This window comes from Arachis ipaensis, chromosome B9 (assembly GCF_059453495.1).
Source record: "Arachis ipaensis isolate K30076 ecotype BB chromosome B9, ASM5945349v1, whole genome shotgun sequence".
NCBI lineage: Eukaryota > Viridiplantae > Streptophyta > Magnoliopsida > Fabales > Fabaceae > Arachis > Arachis ipaensis.
The window spans coordinates 8,999,922-9,019,562 of record NC_142444.1 but is presented as its reverse complement, the minus strand read 5'-3'; the positions used below and the strand labels follow the sequence as shown (position 1 = coordinate 9,019,562).

Sequence of the window (19,641 nt, the reverse complement as noted above, 5' to 3'; positions counted from 1 at the left end):
GAGATAAAAGAAGCTTGCTGTTCATTCAGAAAGCAAGGAGAGAAAACCAGAGTTTGAGAGTTGTGTTCTGTGAAGTACTCACTGTGAAGTTCCTCTACTTGGATAATGCTTTCTATCAAAGAAGCATTCGGCCAATACTGAAGAACTAAATTAGTGGTTTGCAAAGCTGGTTTTTCACATAGCAAAGAGGCTGTTGATGAAGTCAATCTCCTTCATGTTTTACAGATTGTAATTTACTTTTCAATGTTTATCTTTCTGTAATTTCTTGAGAGAAAAGGCATATTGAGAGAACTCAAGTAAAAAGCCATGAGTGGAAAAAGGTTGAGTGATACACTTGAGAGAAAAGCCTAGAGTTATTTTCTGATTTCTTTAGGTGTGTTTATGTCTTGTATCTTGTACCTGTGAGGTATCCCTTTCTTAGTTGGGTTAGCACTAAGAGTGAATAGTTAGGTATTAGCATAGCCAATGTCAAGTTAGGTTAGAACTTGAGTGTGAAAGGATTGGGTCAATCCTGTGTTATTGGTGTATGTAATACTGTTAACTATAGTGAAATTCTTCCATAGTTGTGGAGGAGACTGGATGTAGGTTGCATAGCACAAGGCAACCGAACCAGGATACATGCTGGTGTTAGCTTTTCTCTTCTATGCTGTGTTCTGTTTTCTGATATTCATGAGACAAAAATAAATTGTCTCATAAATTTCCGCTGCTGAGTTCAAACAGAATCAGAATTGCAATCTGTTTTAAAAGGGTAACAACAGCAACTAAAAGGAAGGCATAGATTCAACCCCCCTTCTCTAAGCCTACCACAACCTTCAATTGGTATCAGGAGCTAAGGTCTCAAGAATCAAGCTTAACCGCTTGGAGCAAAGATCCAATGGCGAACAACTTAGGCACAACCACAGTTGCCTACACCCTCACTGAAGGCCAGTCAAACAACCGGCCACCTTTCTTCAACGGGAAGAACTACTCCTACTGGAAGGAAAGGATAAAGATCTTCATCCAATCCATTGACTACAACATATGGAAGATTGTTGTGAGCGGTCCCAAGATTCCAACAAAAATAAGTGCTGATGGAATGGTGACTCCAAAAGAAGAAGCTGAATGGAATGAAGATGATAAGAAGAAGATAGAGCTGAATGCTAAAGCAATCAACCTTCTTCACTGTGCTATCAGCTTTGAAGAGTACCGGAAGGTGTCTAGATGCAAGACAGCCAAAGAAATCTGGAAAAAACTCCAGGTTACACACGAAGGCACCAAACAAGTAAAAGAAACGAGGATTGATATGCTGCGAAAAGAGTATGAGATGTTTAGCATGAAGGATGGAGAAAGCATTGATGAAGCGTTTGAGAGATTCTCAATCATAATCAACAACCTTGATGCTATGGGTACAAACTATGCAGAACAAACCTTGGTGAGAAAACTCCTTAGAAGCCTCACAAAAGAGTGGGAAAACACTGCCACTGTCCTAACCGAGAGTAACAACAGATGAGCTGAGAGGAAAACTCCTTGCCTGTGAAGCCACACACACAAACACAGACTCAAAGAAAAAGGGAATAGCCCTCAAGTCACAAATAGAACCGAAAGAGTGAGTGTAGTGATGGTATTTCAGATGACGAGCTTTTGTTTTTTGCTAGGAGACTTAGAAGGATGATGAAGGACAAGGGCAAATACAAAGGTTCAAGTTCAAAAGAGCACAAGTTCGACTTGAGCAAAGTGACGTGCCATCACTGCAAGGAGGCTGGACACTTCAAGCTAAACTGTCCAAAGCTCAAAAAGGAGGACAAAGGAAAGAAGGAAAGGAAGAGAGTACTCATGGCAGCTTGGGAGGATCTTGAGAATGACTCAAATGAAGAAGAAGAATCTGAAGGAGATGACAAAGACTGCTTCATGGCTGGAAACAACAATCTTGATGAGGTAAACTATTATGATTTGACCATTGAGGATTTGCATGTTATTATTGATGATCTCACTTTAAACACATCAAAACTGCTTGACAAATACAATGAATGCAGATCTGAAAGAGATGTGTTAAGAGATGAAAATGAATTTTTAAAAGAAAAAGTGAAGGAAACTGAATGTGCTTTGGACATCATTGAAGAAAACAGATTTCTAAAATCTGAACTTGAAAAATTAAAAGGAAAGCACATTGTGGATCCTTCACATGAGTTAATTGCTGAAAATAAAAGATTAAATGATATGAGTAAAAGGCTGAATGGTGACTTAGCAAAATTTGCTCAAGGTTCTAGTAACTTGGACAAAGTACTTGCAAGTCAAAGACCATTGTTTGAAAAATCTGGTTTAGGCTACATAACCAAGGAAGATGCATTTTCTAATATTTCCTCTATAAAGTTTGTGGCTTCTTCATCAAATACCAAAACCATACCAAACAAATCTGGTATTGAAAATACTCCAACACTTGAAGAAAAATTTGATGAAGTATACACAAGTAAAACTGAGCCTTCACCAAAAACTGAACCGAGTTCAAACCGGCCAGGTTTGGGTTATATTTCGAAAAATGAGGCTGCTTTCAAGAAACCAACTTTTTACAACAAAACCTCATTTTCGAAAGGCAAAAATATTCAAAAAAATTCTGGTGAAAATGCTTTTGCAAAGAGGATTAACTTTATTAAAAATCAGTTTGTCAAAAGAAATGCATCTCCTCCAAGAACCAGAAAATTTCAAAGCTTTAATCATTTCAAGCAATATAACTCACATCAGTTTCAGCAACACACACCAGAAAATCATTGTGTTAATTGCAAGAAATTTGGTCACTCATATGCACAATGCTTCATTGAAAAGAGAGTTGTAGGAAACAAAGTCTACAATGTTGTTTGTGATTTCAATGCACTTGGGCAACCAAGATGGATTAACTTCAAAGGATCCAAATTAATTTGGATACCTAAGGCTACTTAAAACTCATCATGCAGATCTGCCTAGCATCCAAGAACAAAAAGGACATGTGGTACATGGATAGTGGATGTTCAAGGCACATGACTGGGAGGTCAACTTACTTCATCAAACTAAACAAGTATGATGGAGGTTTTGTGACCTTTGGAGATGATGGTAAAGGTAAAATCATTGCTGTTGGAAAAGTAGGTAATGAGCAATCTACTTTCATTGATGATGTACTTTTGGTATGTGGTTTGAAGCACAATCTTTTGAGTATAAGTCAGCTGTGTGATTTAGGATATTTAGTGATTTTCAAAAGATTTGAATGCTGTGTTGTTAATGAAAAAACAAATGAAGTGATGTTTGTTGCCAAGCGTTTTAATAATATGTATGGACTTACTCTTGATGAACTAAAAGATCAAAATGTATCTTGTCTTCACTCTAAAGAATCTGAAAAGTGGTTATGGCACAAGAGATTGGGCCATGCAAGTATGTTTCAAATAAACAAACTTGTTAAGAAAGAATTAGTAAGAGGTCTTCCTTTGATAAAGTTTGACAAAGACATCACTTGTGATGCTTGCCAAATGGGAAAACAAACAAAAAGTTCTTTTAAACCAAAGGAAGACATCTCTACTAAAAGACCACTTGAATTGCTACACATTGATTTATTTGGTCCAACAAGAACTCAAAGCCTAGGTGGTAAACATTATGGTTTAGTAATTGTGGATGACTACACTAGGTTTGGTTGGGTTTTATTTCTTGCACACAAAAATGAAGCCTTTTCGGCCTTTGAACCTTTTTGTAAGAAAATTCAAAATGAAAAGGATTTGAAAATCTCTTCTATAAGAAGCGATCATGGAACTGAATTTGAAAATAATTTGTTTGAATCCTTTTGTGAGGAATTTGGAATATCTCACAACTTCTCTTGTCCAAGAACACCACAACAAAATGGTGTTGTGGAAAGAAGAAATAGAAGCATACAAGAGATGACAAGAGCTATACTTTGTGAGAGTAATGTTCCAAAATTCCTTTGGGCTGAAGCGGTTAACACAGCTTGCCACATTTTAAATAGAACAATCATAAGAAAATTTTTGAAGAAAACCCCTTATGAACTTTGGAAAGGCTACCCACCAAACTTAGATTACTTGCACATCTTTGGATGCAAATGTTTTGTTTTAAATAACAAAGAAAATTTGGGAAAATTTGATCCAAAGGCTTATGAGTGTTTGTTTGTAGGATATTCCACAACTAGTAAAGCATATAGGGTTTATCATCAAGATGCTAGGATTATTGAAGAGTCCATACATATTACATTTTGTGATACTAACTTGGTACAAAGCTTTTTGGAAGAATGTGATGCAGGAAATCAAGCTCAAAAGGAAGGTGAAGCTGCTCAAAATCAAGAAAAAGAGAGTTCTGGACAAGCTGAACCAGAAACTGCTAATGCTGAGAATTCAAGAGACAATTCCATTTTGTCTCATGAATCTGAAGGAAATCCTGCAGTCAGCAGCGTTCAGAATCCCTTGGTGAATGAATCTGCCTCCAAGTCCACCAGACCTCGTGAATGGAGATTCTTGAAGAATTATCCTAAGGAATTTGTCATTGGGGACGTCTCTCATGGAGTGCAAACAAGGTCTTCCACTAGAAAGGCAAATGAAGGATCAAACATTGCCCTTCTTTCACAAATAGAGCCTCAAAACGTCAAGGAAGCACTTAGTGACCCTTCTTGGGTCAAAGCTATGGAGGATGAGCTTCTTGAGTTTGAAAAGAACCAAGTATGGACTTTGGTTCCAAGGCCAAGTGGAAAGAAAGTGACCGGCACCAAGTGGATATTTCGGAACAAGTTGGGAGAAGATGGTAGCATTGCAAGAAACAAGGCAAGACTAGTGGCACAAGGATATGACCAAGAAGAAGGAATAGACTTTGATGAATCCTTTGCCCCTGTTGCCCGAATGGAAGCCATAAGACTTCTCTTAGCTTATGCTGCATATTGTGGTTTTAAATTATATCAAATGGATGTGAAATGTGCATTTTTGAATGGTGTGATAGATAGAGAAGTGTATGTGGAGCAGCCTCCTGATTTTGAAAATAAAGAGCATTTTAATCATGTTTTCAAATTATCTAAAGCTCTCTATGGTTTAAGACAAGCTCCTAGAGCTTGGTATGAGAGACTTAGTTCTTTTCTTGTGAAAAAATGGTTTTCAAAGAGGCACCACTGACACAACTCTGTTTATCAAGAACTCTAATGATTCTTTTATTCTAGTCCAAATATATGTTGATGACATTATTTTTGGATCAGCCAATGAATCCCTTTGTTCTGAATTTGGAAAACTCATGACAAGTGAATTTGACATGAGTATGATGGGTGAACTTAATTTTTTCCTTGGGCTGCAAATTAAACAAACTGAAAAAGGTATTTTCATTCATCAAGAAAAGTATGCCAAGGAATTAGTTAAGAAATTTGGTATGGAAAATGTCAAACCCATGGGAACTCCCATGCATCCTAGTTCTAAACTAGATAAGGGAGAAACTGAGAAAGATGTTGATGAGACTAGGTATAGAGGAATGATTAGCTCTCTAATGTACTTAACTTCCTCTAGACCCGATATTGTGCAAAGTGTTGGATTGTGTTCTAGGTTTCAATCCAAACCTAAAGAGTCACATCTTTCTGCAGTTAAAAGGATCATTAGATATGTTCATGGCACATCCAATTTTGGTCTTTGGTATCCTAAGATTGATGATTTTTCTGTAGTTGGTTATTGTGATGCAGATTTCGCTGGTGATAGAGTTGATCGAAGGAGCACTTCTGGTTTATGTTACTTCCTTGGAAAGTCCTTAAATGTCTGGTCAAGTAAGAAGCAACCAACGGTGGCCTTATCCACTGCAGAAGCTGAGTATATAGCTGCTTCCTCTTGTTGTTCTCAGCTTTTATGGTTAAAAACACAGCTTGTTGATTACAAATTAAATGCTGAAAATATTCCCTTGATGTGTGATAATATGAGTGCCATTAATATTTCTAAAAATCCAGTTTTGCACTCTAGGACCAAACACATTGAAGTGAAATTTCACTCAATAAGAGAACATGTCCAAAAAGGGGGATATTAGTATTCAATTTGTTAAATCAGAGGAGCAATTAGCAGATATTTTTACAAAACCATTAGCTGAGGATAGATTCTGCATGCTTAGGACTTGTCTAGGAATCTTGAGTTATGATTCTTTGTTTAAAAAATGCTGATGTATTTGCTGGAGCTTTTTTTTTTGTCTCATAAACAGGCATGAGACAATTTTGGGCAGGTGATGAACGTTTCCATCAAGTCAACATGTTCTGGGCTTGTTTCAAATAAATCTCAATCTGGGCCAACCTCAATATTCAGATCAAGAGTGGTCCAAATGTGTTTCATTAATTTCATATCATCTCAAGGCCCAAATATGAATGTTACAATCTTGTTTGTTAGTTTTTGATGAATTGTGTGTTTCATAAAAGGCTTTCACTAAATGTTTTGTGGCCCAAAAAGTGTTTCAGGTTAATTTTGTTGTTTTTCAAAATTTTAAAATTAATTTTTTTAATTTTTAAAATCAAATAAAATATTTCTTGAATGAGGTCATGTCTTTTCAAGTCTTTTCAAATGGTGATGCAGTTGCATGATTTTGGAAATTTGCTTTTGGGTACGGTTACCAACACTCCCTCTCTTCCCTCCATTACTCCTTTTTTATCCCTTCGGTTTTCACCACTACCCACATTACTCTCTTTCTTCTTAAATCAAAAACCACCAAATGAGGAAGAAAACCATAGTACACAAGCCTCCTCGAGAAAAGGTGTATAAACTTCCATCCAAACCCTCCACTCGCTCCCAAGACCGCACCTTCACACCTTCACCATCTCCTCCTACCTCTCCTCCTCGCACTGCACCCCTGGCGCGAACCAAGACTACACCAATGTACCCTGCTCCTGCCAAGCCGATGCCACCACCTAAGACGACGCCCTCCAAACCGAGCTCTTCGAAACCTGGCTCATCCAAAGGGAAGCGTCCTGCTATTGCAGAACCTGTTCCTGAGACAGCAAAACCTAAGTCAAGGTCTGTCCCTGTTCGATCACAAAGAGGTAACCCTCATCGCCCTCTCACATCTGTTAGAGAACCAGACATTGATCCTTTTGCTCACAAATCACACTACATGACATCTCACTCAGACTTTAACCCCCATCGTTTCAAATCTGCCATGAACCATGATTTTTATGAGGGAGTCGTTCAGTATCGTACTCTATGCCCATCTTTTCTGGCTGATTTACCTGATTTGAAAAAGAAAGGTTTTTCTTTTGTTGAAAATTTGGAATTTTTAGACTGGAATCACCTTTTCAAAATCAAAAAACCTATATATCCTCAGTTGGTCAAAGAATTTTATGCAAACATGACTTACCATGAAGGAAGTGTACATTCGTATGTTAAGGGCAGAGACATTATCTTGAATAATGAAACTATCAGTGACTCCTTGAAGTACACTGATGTTGGGCCGTGTGCTTATACCTCTATGAAATGGGATGAAGGTGTTGGTATTTCTTACCATGATGCTTTGGCTCACATTTGTGAACATATTTCCCTAATTGATGGCATCACACCCACTCACAAAGCCCTGGGATATGAACGTGCTCAGTTGCACCGAATTGTTAATCACATCTTGATTCCTCAAAGTGGTTCATATCAAAGGGTCTCTTACACTGACACACTTGTTTTGTATGCCCTAATCACTAAAACAGAAATCTCTTTTGCCTACTTGATGGCTAGATACATGTTTGATTCTGTTAGAAGTATAAAAGATAAAGCACTACCTTATGGCATGTTTTTAACTTGCATATTTGAGAATTTTGGTGTTGACCTGTCAAATGAGGATTATAAAAACAGACATTCATACCTAAAAGGGGGTGGTTCAGTGAAACAGAAAAAAGGACCAACTCGATCTGAGAGAGTGGTTCTAGATGATGATGATGAAGAGTTCATTCCAGATGATTCTACTGCTCCTTCCACTGAGGGTACTTCCATCTCCACTGGGAAGAAATCCACTCTGCTGAATGTGGTCAGGGATGTTGCTCAAGAGTTTGTCTCCCAATCGAATCACTTGATTGAATTGAGCAAAGAGAAAAGGAAGCTGGCTAGCAAGCATGAGAACTTTCTAAAGAAATCAAGGGATAGGGTGGCTGTACTGATGACTTTCATTGACAACCTTCAAAATGATGAAGACATTGCCACGGATGTTGAAGAAGAAGCTGCTTCGGAGGGGAATGGTTCTGATGCCTAGGATTTGTCTCATAAAAACTACTGCTGCTGCTCTCTTTTTGTCTCATGAATTCTGTTTCTTTAGCTACTTTTGAACTGTTTCATTTTGGATGACTGTAATAACTTTGAATACTAATGCACTTATGGTAGTTTAGTTAGTGTTTTGGACTGTGCACTAACCTTTCTTGCAGGGTTTATAGTGATGTTTTTGTTGTTCTTGCTTATTATCAACCCTTGATGACAAAAGGGGGAGTAATAGGAGAAATAGCAATAGCTGGCATGCTATTCTGACTAAAGTTGCCTTTGATTACTGTTTTTTGTGGACTTTGTTTGACTGCAGCAGATTTTAATAAGCTTGATTTTCAAATGTTTGCAATTATTGTGAACTGTTGTGAAAGAGGTTGGAAACTTGCTTTATGATATGTTGCTATCTGACTCTGACCCTGATGTATTAAAGCTCTATTTTGGCCATTTAAACTATCACTGTTTGCTATACTTTTGGTTGGTACATAGCATATGTTTAGTTCCATATAAGCATATGTAAACAGGAAAGAAGAGAAGAGCATAAATCCAGGGGGAGCAATTTTTGAAAAGGAAAGGGGGAGCAACATAAAAGCAAATGACAAAAATCAAAGGGAGTTTCTAAACCTTACTCAAACTCATTTCTTTTGCTTATTGCTTAAATCATGTTTGTCATCAAGGAGGAGATTGTTGAGTTAAGAAATTAACTAAATTAATTAGTTATGACAAATATTATTTTTGGGCAAATAAATAATTAGTGTTGATTAATTATAATTGCATATTACTAATTATTTATAAAACTACTGCAGGTCAAAATCTGATTCACAGCCCAAATGGAATGAAAAATAAAACAAGGCTAATGGATTAAATAAATAAATGAAGCCCATGAGGAAACAAGGCTGAAAAATCAGAATGGGCAAAAAGATTGGATACCCGATCCAAGCCCGAATTGATTTCAATTCCCTCCATCTTGCTCCAACCAAAGCAACGTTCCTCTCCTCTCTAATCAAATCACATCAAGACTTCAGAAAAGTAAGAAAGAGAAAGAGAGAAAAAGCTTCCTCCATAAGCCAGAAACCAAAGAAGCAAGAAAGAGAAAATCTAAGCTTGAAGCATAGAAGCTAAAGCAGAAAATCTAATCCAAATCAAGCTTAGGTTAAAGGTAATCCATCTCATCTTGCATGCATCAGATCTTCATCCCTTCTTTCCAACTCTCTGCACAATCCGAAAATGGCATTCAAGGGAAAGTTGATCTCTGTTCTTCACTGCTACAAATCCACGGTCACAAGAGATTCTTGGGGACCAAGTTGCATTTCTATGGCTAAGATCAAGTTGACCATAAGAAGATTTCTATTGTTACTGCTTTGTGGCTTTCGGTCAAGATGAGGAAGTCAGAGGAAAAGTTTCTTCTCTGAGGATTAAGGTGAAAAAGTGAATCTGTGAGTTGGTGAAGCTCAAAGCTCAAGGTGTTGACCTTGGAAGAAGAACTCAGCCACATGCAAGGAGATAAAAGAAGCTTGTTGTTCATTCAGAAAGCAAGAAGAGAAAACCAGAGTTTGAGAGTTGTGTTCTGTGAAGTACTCACTGTGAAGTTCCTCTACTTGGATAATGCTTTCTATCAAAGAAGCATTCGGCCAATACTGAAGAACTAAATTAGTGGTTTGCAAAGCTGGTTTTTCACATAGCAAAGAGGCTGTTGATGAAGTCAATCTCCTTCATGTTTTACAGATTGTAATTTACTTTTCAATGTTTATCTTTCTGTAATTTCTTGATAGAAAAGGCATATTGAGAGAACTCAAGTAAAAAGCCATGAGTGGAAAAAGGCTGAGTGATACACTTGAGAGAAAAGCCTAGAGTTATTTTCTGATTTCTTTAGGTGTGTTTATGTCTTGTATCTTGTACCTGTGAGGTATTCCTTTCTTAGTTGGGTTAGCACTAAGAGTGAATAGTTAGGTATTAGCATAGCCAATGTCAAGTTAGGTTAGAACTTGAGTGTGAAAGGATTGGGTCAATCCTGTGTTATTGGTGTATGTAATACTGTTAACTATAGTGAAATTCTTCCATAGTTGTGGAGGAGACTGGATGTAGGTTGCATAGCACAAGGCAACCGAACCAGGATACATGCTGGTGTTAGTTTTTCTCTTCTATGCTGTGTTTTGTTTTCTGATATTCATGAGACAAAAATAAATTGTCTCATAAATTTCCGCTGCTGAGTTCAAACAGAATCAGAATTGCAATCTGTTTTAAAAGGGTAACAACAGCAACTAAAAGGAAGGCATAGATTCAACCCCCTTCTCTAAGCCTACCACAACCTTCAATCACATCTTGTCAATCTGATTATATTGCGTAGGTCAAAAGCAAAGGAAATGAAGGAAGGCCAATTGATTTTGATGCTGGATTGGATCTGCTCGTTAATTTGGATTCAGCCAGCAAAGAAAATGTGTCTAAAGACATGCTGGTTCAAAACTTTTATGATCAACCAAGTACCATAGAAAGGTCTAAGCATTATGAAGAAAATCCAATGCTACTAAGAAGACAACTCCTGGTTCATCCTGACATTAATAATTGGACCGTTGAAGAACCAAATCCGGAAAGAAAAAAGGAACAAATGGGTCTTGACAAACCTAAAGTTGAAGACAAGTGAGATGATCCTCTTGCTGAACTTGAGAGCATCTTGTTGGGAACACAGAAGTCGTTGCCGAAACCAGCCTGTTCTGCAAGCGATGTTGTCATAAGGGAAGCTCTGCATAATCTTGAATGCATACTTGAAAACATTCTTGGTGACATTGAACTACAACATAAGTTACAAATTTCTTTACAGTGCATAGAACAGGCATCAGATGGAAAAGCATGTCAGCTTCTGTTGAGGATCTGATCAAAAGTTTTGCATCGACCCAAAAAGTAGTTGAAGACAACACTAGCCGCTTGGAACAAAAAGAAAAACTTGTGCACAAAATGTTAGATGCTAGGAAACAACAAGAATTACTGAAAGAAAGAATGAAACAATACAAGTTTCAAGCAGAAAGTGTTGACAGAGAGGTTTAAGATCTTGACGAACATATTCGCCTTCTTGTTGAACAAAGAAAAATCATCCAAATGAAACGGACCAAGTAGAATAAGGACTTGGAAGAATGTGATGGCAAAAGGAGGAAACTAACAGACGAGGCTAAGAATTGCATAGCTGAAAGCAAGGAGCTAACGTTGACAATTAACAATTCTGAAGTCTCATATGCATCTGCAATATCCAAGCTGGAGAAGTTGAATGAGAAATGGGAAGGTTTTCGAACATCTTTTTCACTATAGAAGTTAAAACCTCATCGTAATGTAATGTTGTAGTACAAGTTTTAACAAGCTGTTTTAATTTTCTTAATTTTTCTCTCAAATCTAGTAACTAGTTAAACCATCGTATACATTTTCTCTGTCGATTACAGTTTATATTTGAAAACAGAATATAGCTTTCTACCTTTTATGGACAAAAGATGCTTGTAACTGCACGGTTTGCTAATGATCAATGTTATAATATACTTTTTTGTGTTTTGATTTGTTTTAACTTATCCTACAGAAACACATAAGGTTGAGTGTCACACAAAATGTAAGGGCCCTTGATTGTATACCATATACAAACACACATAAAGCTGAGTGACATAATATAAGAAACAATAATTGAAGCTGATTGCAATTCTCCAAGGACAGTTTCTAGCTGAAGTATTTTTATGTTAGCTAGTAATGTCATTATACAGCTCCCATTAAGCCTTTGGTTCATGTAATTCTGATAAGAGGCTGATATTGTCAGGGAGCTCAATCAATTTACTACAATCCTTAAAATGCAATATTTGTAGCGATACTAAGCCATTAAACAGGACATATAGCTGGTCTTTCTGAAATTCCACTTCACCGTGAAAAAGATTAAGATATTTTAGGGATTTCAAGCCAGGCAACTCATTTGGAAGATGCTCAAGTCTTAAGGGGCTTAAGATTGTTTAGAATCCTAATGGATGTGTGCAATGTTTCAATTGCTGTCCTGCTTAGATATTAACTATTAAGTGCTTCTCCCTTTTAACCTGAATGAGAGCTTTGCAGTTGTCCAGTATCACAGTAAGAGCAGATAGAACTGATTCATGAAGATGACACAACTTCTCTAAACCAGAGAGATTCACCCACCTAAAGTCTTGATGCATTAGACATATCTGGAAGGTTCATTAACTTTCTACATTCACTCAGATCAATCATTTCTAGATTGTTAAGATCCTGCAACAAGTTGAAAGGAAACATCACAGCTGAAAATCTTTTAATAAAATTTTGATTGATCTCGGAAAGTAAATATATATACAGATACATATACCTTTTTCCCTGCCAAAGCTCTTCCACATTGCCGTGGCACCTGTGAATATCAACAAGAAACTCAACACACAATCCTAGCGGAAGAGACTTACAAGGGTATCCTTCCCACTGAAGGTACCTTAATTCTTTACGAAACTGTGTAAGGCCTTCAGATAGGTACTCACCACAGGAACTACCTTTGGCGAAATAGAATTTTAGAAATCTTATCCTATTCATCTTTTTAATATATCGAACTAAACTGTAAATCTTCTATCTGAGATATGTCCAAAAGTATGCCTTCCACTGTGTTAGTTCCCTGTTAAAACAATAATAAAAGAAACTAATATCAAATTAAATACTTCTATCTGAAAGCATATGCCTGAAAATAAATTAGTAAAATTGTTCTCCTTACTGTGTTGTTTTAAAGTACTAAGTACTTAACACGAATGTCTTTGACATCCCTCAATCTGCTACAGCCTCCAAGATCCAGTTCAGCTTCTTGGTGCATGCACTATCGCCAAAGCCATTTCTTGTAACAAGTCATGCATTTGTATTCTCTTGTCATAAGATGTAGTACATATTAAAGTTTTATGTTTAAGTTCGACCAGTCCATTGTTTGGTTCGAATCAATTGCAAGCATGTAGTATCTTCTTGACACGGTCTTCTACTTTTGTGGCAAAGTATCTTTGGCTGCAGACAATCTAATACCTTAACACCTCTTGAATTTCTACATTAGGGGAGTTTTCAAGTTTTCTCATAGTGCTTTCCCAAAAATCTTTATCCAGTGATCTCGAAGAGGATAAATATGAACCCAGTGCATTTAGAGCAAATGGAATACCTCCTGCATATTCTACTGCTCGTTTTGAGAGTTCCTCATATCCCTCTTTGGGATGGATTTCCCTAAAGGCTCTAAGGCTAAAAAGCTTTAGAGATTCTTCAGGGCTCAATGCCTTGACCTCGTATATCTCATCTACTTTGTTAGTAAGCAAACACCTATTTCTTGTTGTAATGATGACTCTGCTATCTTCTGGTAGGTCATCAAGAACTTTAGACTCTTCACACAAGTACTCTAATTGCTCAAGAGTATCCACACCATCAAGCACAATGAGAGCTTTTTTCAGGCTTCTTGTTGTGAGTTTAGTTCCTACAACCTTACCTATAGGATTAATTTGCTTTAGTTGCTCCAAGAGCTTTCCACGTAAATATGCCAATTCGCCATATTTTGATTCTTCTGTTATATTTTCCAAGAAGCAAACACTATCATAGTGGGGAGTGAGGATGGTAAACACAACTTTAGCAATTGTCGTCTTTCCTATTCCCCCAATACCCCAAATTCCAATTCTTTGAGCATTTTTGAGTAATAACTCAACGTGTTTACGAGTTTCTTCGATTCCAACAAGCCTTTTTGTGGTATTGGAATATCCAAATTCCAATAGCTTTTGCAAAACATCTTTGACAATGTCCTTGATGAGTAGAGATTCGTCCCTAGCATAAATATATAAAATACACATAACAAAAGGAATTTTTACATAAAGAGTTTTATCAATCGGAATACTTAAGGAATATATTAATTAGTATATAGTCCATTTTCTATTTTTTTGAGTTTGATATATCATTCTTGACCACAAAGTTTTAGAATCAATGTATAAAAATTTAAAAATTGAATCTGAATACAATAATAAGTAGGATAACTATATAATAGGATTTTGGATTTCTTGTTTATCACTTAAGTTTAAAGAGAAATTAACTAAAATGTCATGAAAATCATGAGGTATGTAAGTCGTTGGATAAGTCATGTTATTTCATTGGATTATTGTTTCAATAATAGTAATTAGTAAATATCTTAAAATATTGAGAGTAAAATTACATCAATAAATTTAAAACTTTTTTTGGGGGTATAAAATTTCTAAAATGTAATCAAATATTGGCTTAGTTGGCTCCTTCTTTAATGGGGAAGATTTTTCTAGGACCTTGAGGCTTTACAGAGTCTTAAGAGAATGCAAGGACTTTCTTGACAACATTTCATTCACATTTTAGTCCCTTTAATTAATCATTTTTATACAAAATATCAGTTTAAAAGTTAAATTGGGATTAAAAATCCTACATTCTCATTAATAACCACAACCTGAGCTCCATTTAAGGATTTGTTTGCCAATAAATTACTCCATACACAAAGCGTGGGATTCCAACCCAACACACTTGCTCAAGTGGACAAATGCTAAACCAACCCCAAGTTAGTTACAGTCAACAGTCAAGTCAGCTAATTACGCACTAATCCAGCTAATTAATTAACAAATAATACATAGATAGAAGGAAGACAACTAACCTACTTTGTGAGTCGAATCCAGATAGATCTGTGGCTTCAGCCAGAGCAGCCCTCCACCTACGCTCTTCGGATTCATCGTTCCGGTTCCGGAGATTCCGTTCCTGTTCAGAAAAAGCTTCCTGATAAGTCTCTCTCTGATAGCGTACCTGTGATGGATCTGTATTGTAGAACACAGGAATAACAAGCAGCCCTAGATGTTTTCTGCACTCCATTATTTTCACCAGTTCTTTCAAGCACCATGTTGAGGAAGCGTAGTGTCTAGAAAAGACGACCACCGATATGTATGAGTTTTCGATTGCTTTACAAAGTGAATCCCAAATGCCATCTCCTCTTTCAAGTTGATAATCTATGAATGTTTCGATTCCCTTGTTGGTAAGAGCCTTATGAAGATGGCTGGTGAAGCCGGTGCGGATGTCCTCCCCTCGGAAGCTAATAAATACATCGTACCTTTTGGGGGAGACCAGAGATGAGCATGCAACAGAGTGAGCCATATTATGAGAACACCGTTGGATGGTTGTACCGTGTAGAGGAAAAGGGATAATAATGGCAATGGCTATGCTAAACAAACAAACAAAAAGATACAAAGAATATACGCTCCAATATTGACTTATAGGTCAACCCGATTAATGGGATTTTTTAAGGGTAAAACCAGTAAAGAAACCAAGCACACACCAATATTACGTGAAAATCTCAAAAGCAAAAAACATTACATGTAAATCTTTTTTACCAGTTTAATCGAATTTATTATATTCAATTTAGGGTTTGTCAATATAATTCGATTTAGTAGGTTTATAGTAAAATTGAGGTAGTTTTAATTTAGTAGGATTTAAACGTTAGTTTGACAAGTATATGATAAATTGAATTTATGAACTTCGAATTGCACTCATAATAAATATAATAAATCGAAACAACATACCTACTAAATCGAATATAATAACTTCGATTTACAATTCCATTGAAGAGCATAGGTAAATCGATATCAATAGATTCAATTTATTAACATCAGGCATATATATGGAATTTAGACTCAATTGGTTCGAATTACAAATCACAAAATGAACCTAAATAAAAATTTTGTCAATAACCCGCCAAAATTCAAATCTAACTACATAGAGGACGATCCAAACTGTATCTATTAGTTGATAAAGTTGCACATATTGTTAGTGTCATTCATAAAAAAGTTAGTAAATGAAATTTTTTTTTGTCAATATAGGTTAGTAATGCTAGTAATGTTAACATGCTTCCTCTAGTAGCTATATATATTAGGAATTAGAAAATTAGAAAATTAGTTAGGAATTAGAAAATTAATTTTTTTCAATATAAAAGATGGTTAGAAGTAGTGATTTAGTAGTTGGTTAGATTTTAAAAATTTGAAATGGTACTTAAAAATATTAGTTAGAGTAGTAAATGTAAACTCTGTTAGATTTTTTAGGTTATTAATTTTATATTTAGCGAGGAGTAATTTAGGATTAGAATTCACTTTAACTTAATAGTGCCGTTATCATGGTAATTGAGGATTGCAATATATTTTTTACGTTAAAGTTATTTTTATTAGAGTACTCCCGTGTTAAACTCATTTAGTTTTAGCATTTTGTCTTTTATTTGAAAATATAAGATTATATGTTTGGGTTTAGGTTTTTTTTCCAATTAGGTGATGCATTATTTACCATGTTATTATGGTTCTTATAAATAATTTTTTATGGGTCTTATAAACAATTTTTTATAAGTTAGGTCATGCATTATTTAGCATTTTTTCAATTTTTTTAATTAAACATTGTTTTGTTATGGTTCTTATAAATAATTTTTTATCGTTATGCAGCATCAACGCTGTATCATCAGCATGAAAAGGTAACACGGTATGTTCCTAGATGACAGGATCATGCCCTACTTGCAAATGGCCGGTTTATATCATTTTGCGAGGCTGAACGAGACCTGATTTTAGGTTGTATGAGCCATTGATGAATGCATTCATAGAGAGATGGCGTCCGGAGATGCATACTTTTCCCATGCCACTCGGGGAGTGCATAATTACGCTGCAGGATTTAGCGTACCAGTTAGGTCTCCCGATCGATGGTCAGTACGTCAACGGATGCCTCACAAACTTTGAGAGATACATTGACGGTGGCCGCCCAGCATGGGAATGGTTCGAGGAGCTATTGGGTATTTTACCTCATGCTAACTGCATCGTCATGGTTATACCGGTGCATGTGTCATGTGGCCAACAGGAACGTGAAAAAGTTAGCCGGTCTATTACAGCTCCTTCAGTCATGGATCTTCTGGAGGTTTTCTGGTTTCTGGCCTGAGGGATTTGATGTCTCTCATTGGCCATTGGCGTCGAAGTACTTGCTTTTGGGTTATACTGTTTCCGTTGTTGATAAAATGTCTTAGGTCGTAGATGGTCAGGTTATCAGCCAACTTTGAGCGAGAAGGGGCCTTGATTCGCGCATTATAGGCTTAGGATAGATGTATTTTAGGGCGGGAATGTGAGTATTTAGGGTTTGAATATATTCATCGTTAATGTTATCTTGGAAATTTTTACTGTTTATGGTGTAACGATAACTATTTCTGTTCACAGTCCACGTGGATGCCATATTGCTTGCCTGATGCCATTCAGGTGGTATACCCCGAGATACTGGAGCCACGACATATGACATTATGGAGGGCTGTGACAACATTGATCTATTTTGTTGTTATAAAGTGGCATTAGGTGGATCAGGTGCTACCGCAGCTTGGTGGAGTACAGCACCGATCCCGTGCCACATTCGATATCAATTTCTTGATATTAAAGAATGACAAAGGTGGAGATCAGTGGTTTTCCACTACGTTACAGAGTTGGCACATTCATTGGACCAACAAGGCCCAACATGTGTTACGGTTTGACGTTGTTCCAAATCCAAGACCTTCACATGCGTACTTGGAGTGGTGGCATGAGCATGACAGGAGATTCTTGTTGCTTGAGCTCTTTCTCGGTGACCCCAGGGCAGTTGTGATACCAGCTGAGGTGATGCAGAGAGGTCCAGGGCAGGTTCCTGATATGGACCAGGTGCCTGATGTCCTAGACAGATGTCGTGTTGAGCGAAGATGTTGTGTTAGGACACGTTCGAGTCAGCGTGAGTGGAGGTGGCATGACAATGTGATTGGTGCATTAGAGGTCAGGGGTCGAGGCCGTAGAGGAGGTAAGGGTCTTGGCCGACAAGGTGGGAGGGGTGGTGGTGGTGGTCGAGGTAGAGCTCCATGTGGAGGGAGGGGCAGAGATGACGATGATGATGATAGTTACGACGGTGGTGATGGTGAGGATGATGGTGGAGATAATCCTAGAGATGATGACGGCTACGCCGGTGGTAATGGATTTGATAGAGGATGACACGATGGTGGAGATGATGGTGGAGTTGGTGGTAGTGGTGGAGTAGGTGGCGGAGGATGATGGTGGAGTTGATGGTGGTATCGGTAGTGGTAGGTTTGGAGGGGGTGGCGGAGGCAATGACGGATCCAGAAAATTTTATCGGTGGGAGCAAAAAAATATATATAGTATAAAATATGATTACTCTTCAAATTATTTTAACTAAAAATTAAAACAATAAAATAATAATTTAAAATAATAAATAATAAATCAATTGCCATAATCATCAAACCAATTAGGATTAAATCTTCGAAAAGAAAAACCACAAACAGTTTGCGAAAAATCATGAATCCTTAGTTGACAAGGATCTTTTTGTAAATATGCACATCTAACTTTGTCTCTGTCATTCGAATGATAATTTGAAATCTTTGGTCGTTGTCCTGGATCTGGTACGAGACTCTCTATTTCAAATTCTAAAAACCTCCTTTTGTTAGAAGAGGTCGATGAATTGTTTTGAGATTCAATCTCCAATGACAAAGTTCTTTTGAAATATTTCTCCATTACTAATAGAATAAAATTATAAATCTAAGTTCATTAATTAATAAAATTAATTCACAGTTCTACACAAATTGAAAAGTTCTATGAAGTTATAAATACAAATTGATAGGCATGTGCCATTTAAATTAATTTCCAACAGGCATAATTTTCAACCAGCAACAACAACTAATAATATCCCAAATTCCTAATTCAAAATAACTCAATACACAAAAACAATTAACAAACAAATTAATGAAACTAAATTAGCAATTACATCATCAGAACATATTCAATCACAATTACCAAACTAACTATATGAATTATCAAACAATGAAGCAAATAAGCAATGAACTAAATGAAGTAACTAACTAACTAAGCAACTAAGCAACTAAGCAAGCAGAAATCGATTTTGGTGAATCATGAATGTACCAAGAGTCCAAGACTGAACTGCTGAACTCCAGGAGGCAGAAGTGCAAAACCCAGTAACGCTAATAAAATGAACTTGAACTACTGAAGATTGAACACTGAATAAGGCAGAACCAGACGCTGATCTACCAAAGGAAGGAGCACAGAAGAGGAACGCAGCGGCAGAACCAGTGACACAGAAGAGAAACCAGTTATGCAAAAGAAGGCGGAACCACCAGACGCGGTGCGGCGCGATACAAGGAGAAACCGACGAAGCCACGTGGGAGAATCGCGGCAAAACAAGAAGAAACCAAGTTGGAGCCCCGGGAGAGAAATGCTGAACAGGGCAGGGCAGCAACGTCAGTGGCAGTGAGCTAGTGACACTGCCACATTGGCGGTGGCAGAAACACAGAGTGGCAGGATAGCGGTAGACGGCAGTAACTCTGGACTCTGGAGCCTAAAGGTGGAGGCTGGAGCAGATGAAGAAAATTGGAAAAGGGGAGAAGAAAAAGAGTTAGGGATTTGGGGTAGGG

At 37.0% G+C, this 19,641-nt stretch overlaps 2 protein-coding genes across 4 annotated transcripts; one reads left to right on the top strand and one right to left on the bottom strand.

Moving 5' to 3' along the window:
• Positions 1–6,663: 6,663 nt before the first annotated feature.
• LOC148543677 (uncharacterized) lies at positions 6,664–8,181 on the top strand. The gene has a single exon (XM_088498636.1). The coding sequence runs from the start codon at positions 6,664–6,666 to the stop codon at positions 8,179–8,181; it is 1,518 nt and encodes a 505-aa protein (XP_088354762.1).
• Positions 8,182–11,748: 3,567 nt separating this feature from the next.
• Positions 11,749–15,378, bottom strand: LOC107616539 (disease resistance protein Roq1). Of its 3 annotated transcripts, XM_021111472.2 has the most exons (5): positions 14,827–15,378; positions 12,913–13,985; positions 12,686–12,816; positions 12,523–12,561; positions 11,749–12,428 (listed from the first exon to the last, which is right to left on the bottom strand). In XM_021111472.2, exons 1-2 carry the CDS (start codon positions 15,315–15,317, stop codon positions 13,202–13,204), a joined length of 1,275 nt encoding a protein of 424 aa, XP_020967131.1. In that variant the 5' UTR covers positions 15,318–15,378; the 3' UTR covers positions 11,749–12,428; positions 12,523–12,561; positions 12,686–12,816; positions 12,913–13,201. The 3 variants fall into 3 exon arrangements, with proteins under 3 accessions (XP_020967131.1, XP_016173977.1, XP_016173979.1); XM_016318491.3 differs by having other exon boundaries at positions 12,523–12,816; XM_016318493.3 differs by having other exon boundaries at positions 11,749–12,561.
• Positions 15,379–19,641: the final 4,263 nt, after the last annotated feature.

Excerpts from the sequence above, each read along its gene's own strand:
- LOC148543677 (XM_088498636.1), top strand. The coding sequence starts at position 6,664 with ATGAGGAAGAAAACCATAGTACACAAGCCTCCTCGAGAAAAGGTGTAT.
- LOC107616539 (XM_016318491.3), bottom strand. The coding sequence starts at position 15,317 with ATGGCTCACTCTGTTGCATGCTCATCTCTGGTCTCCCCCAAAAGGTAC. Across the intron at positions 13,986-14,826 it reads GGATTCGACTCACAAAGTAG|GGACGAATCTCTACTCATCA; the intron begins GTTAGTTGTCTT and ends TATTTATGCTAG.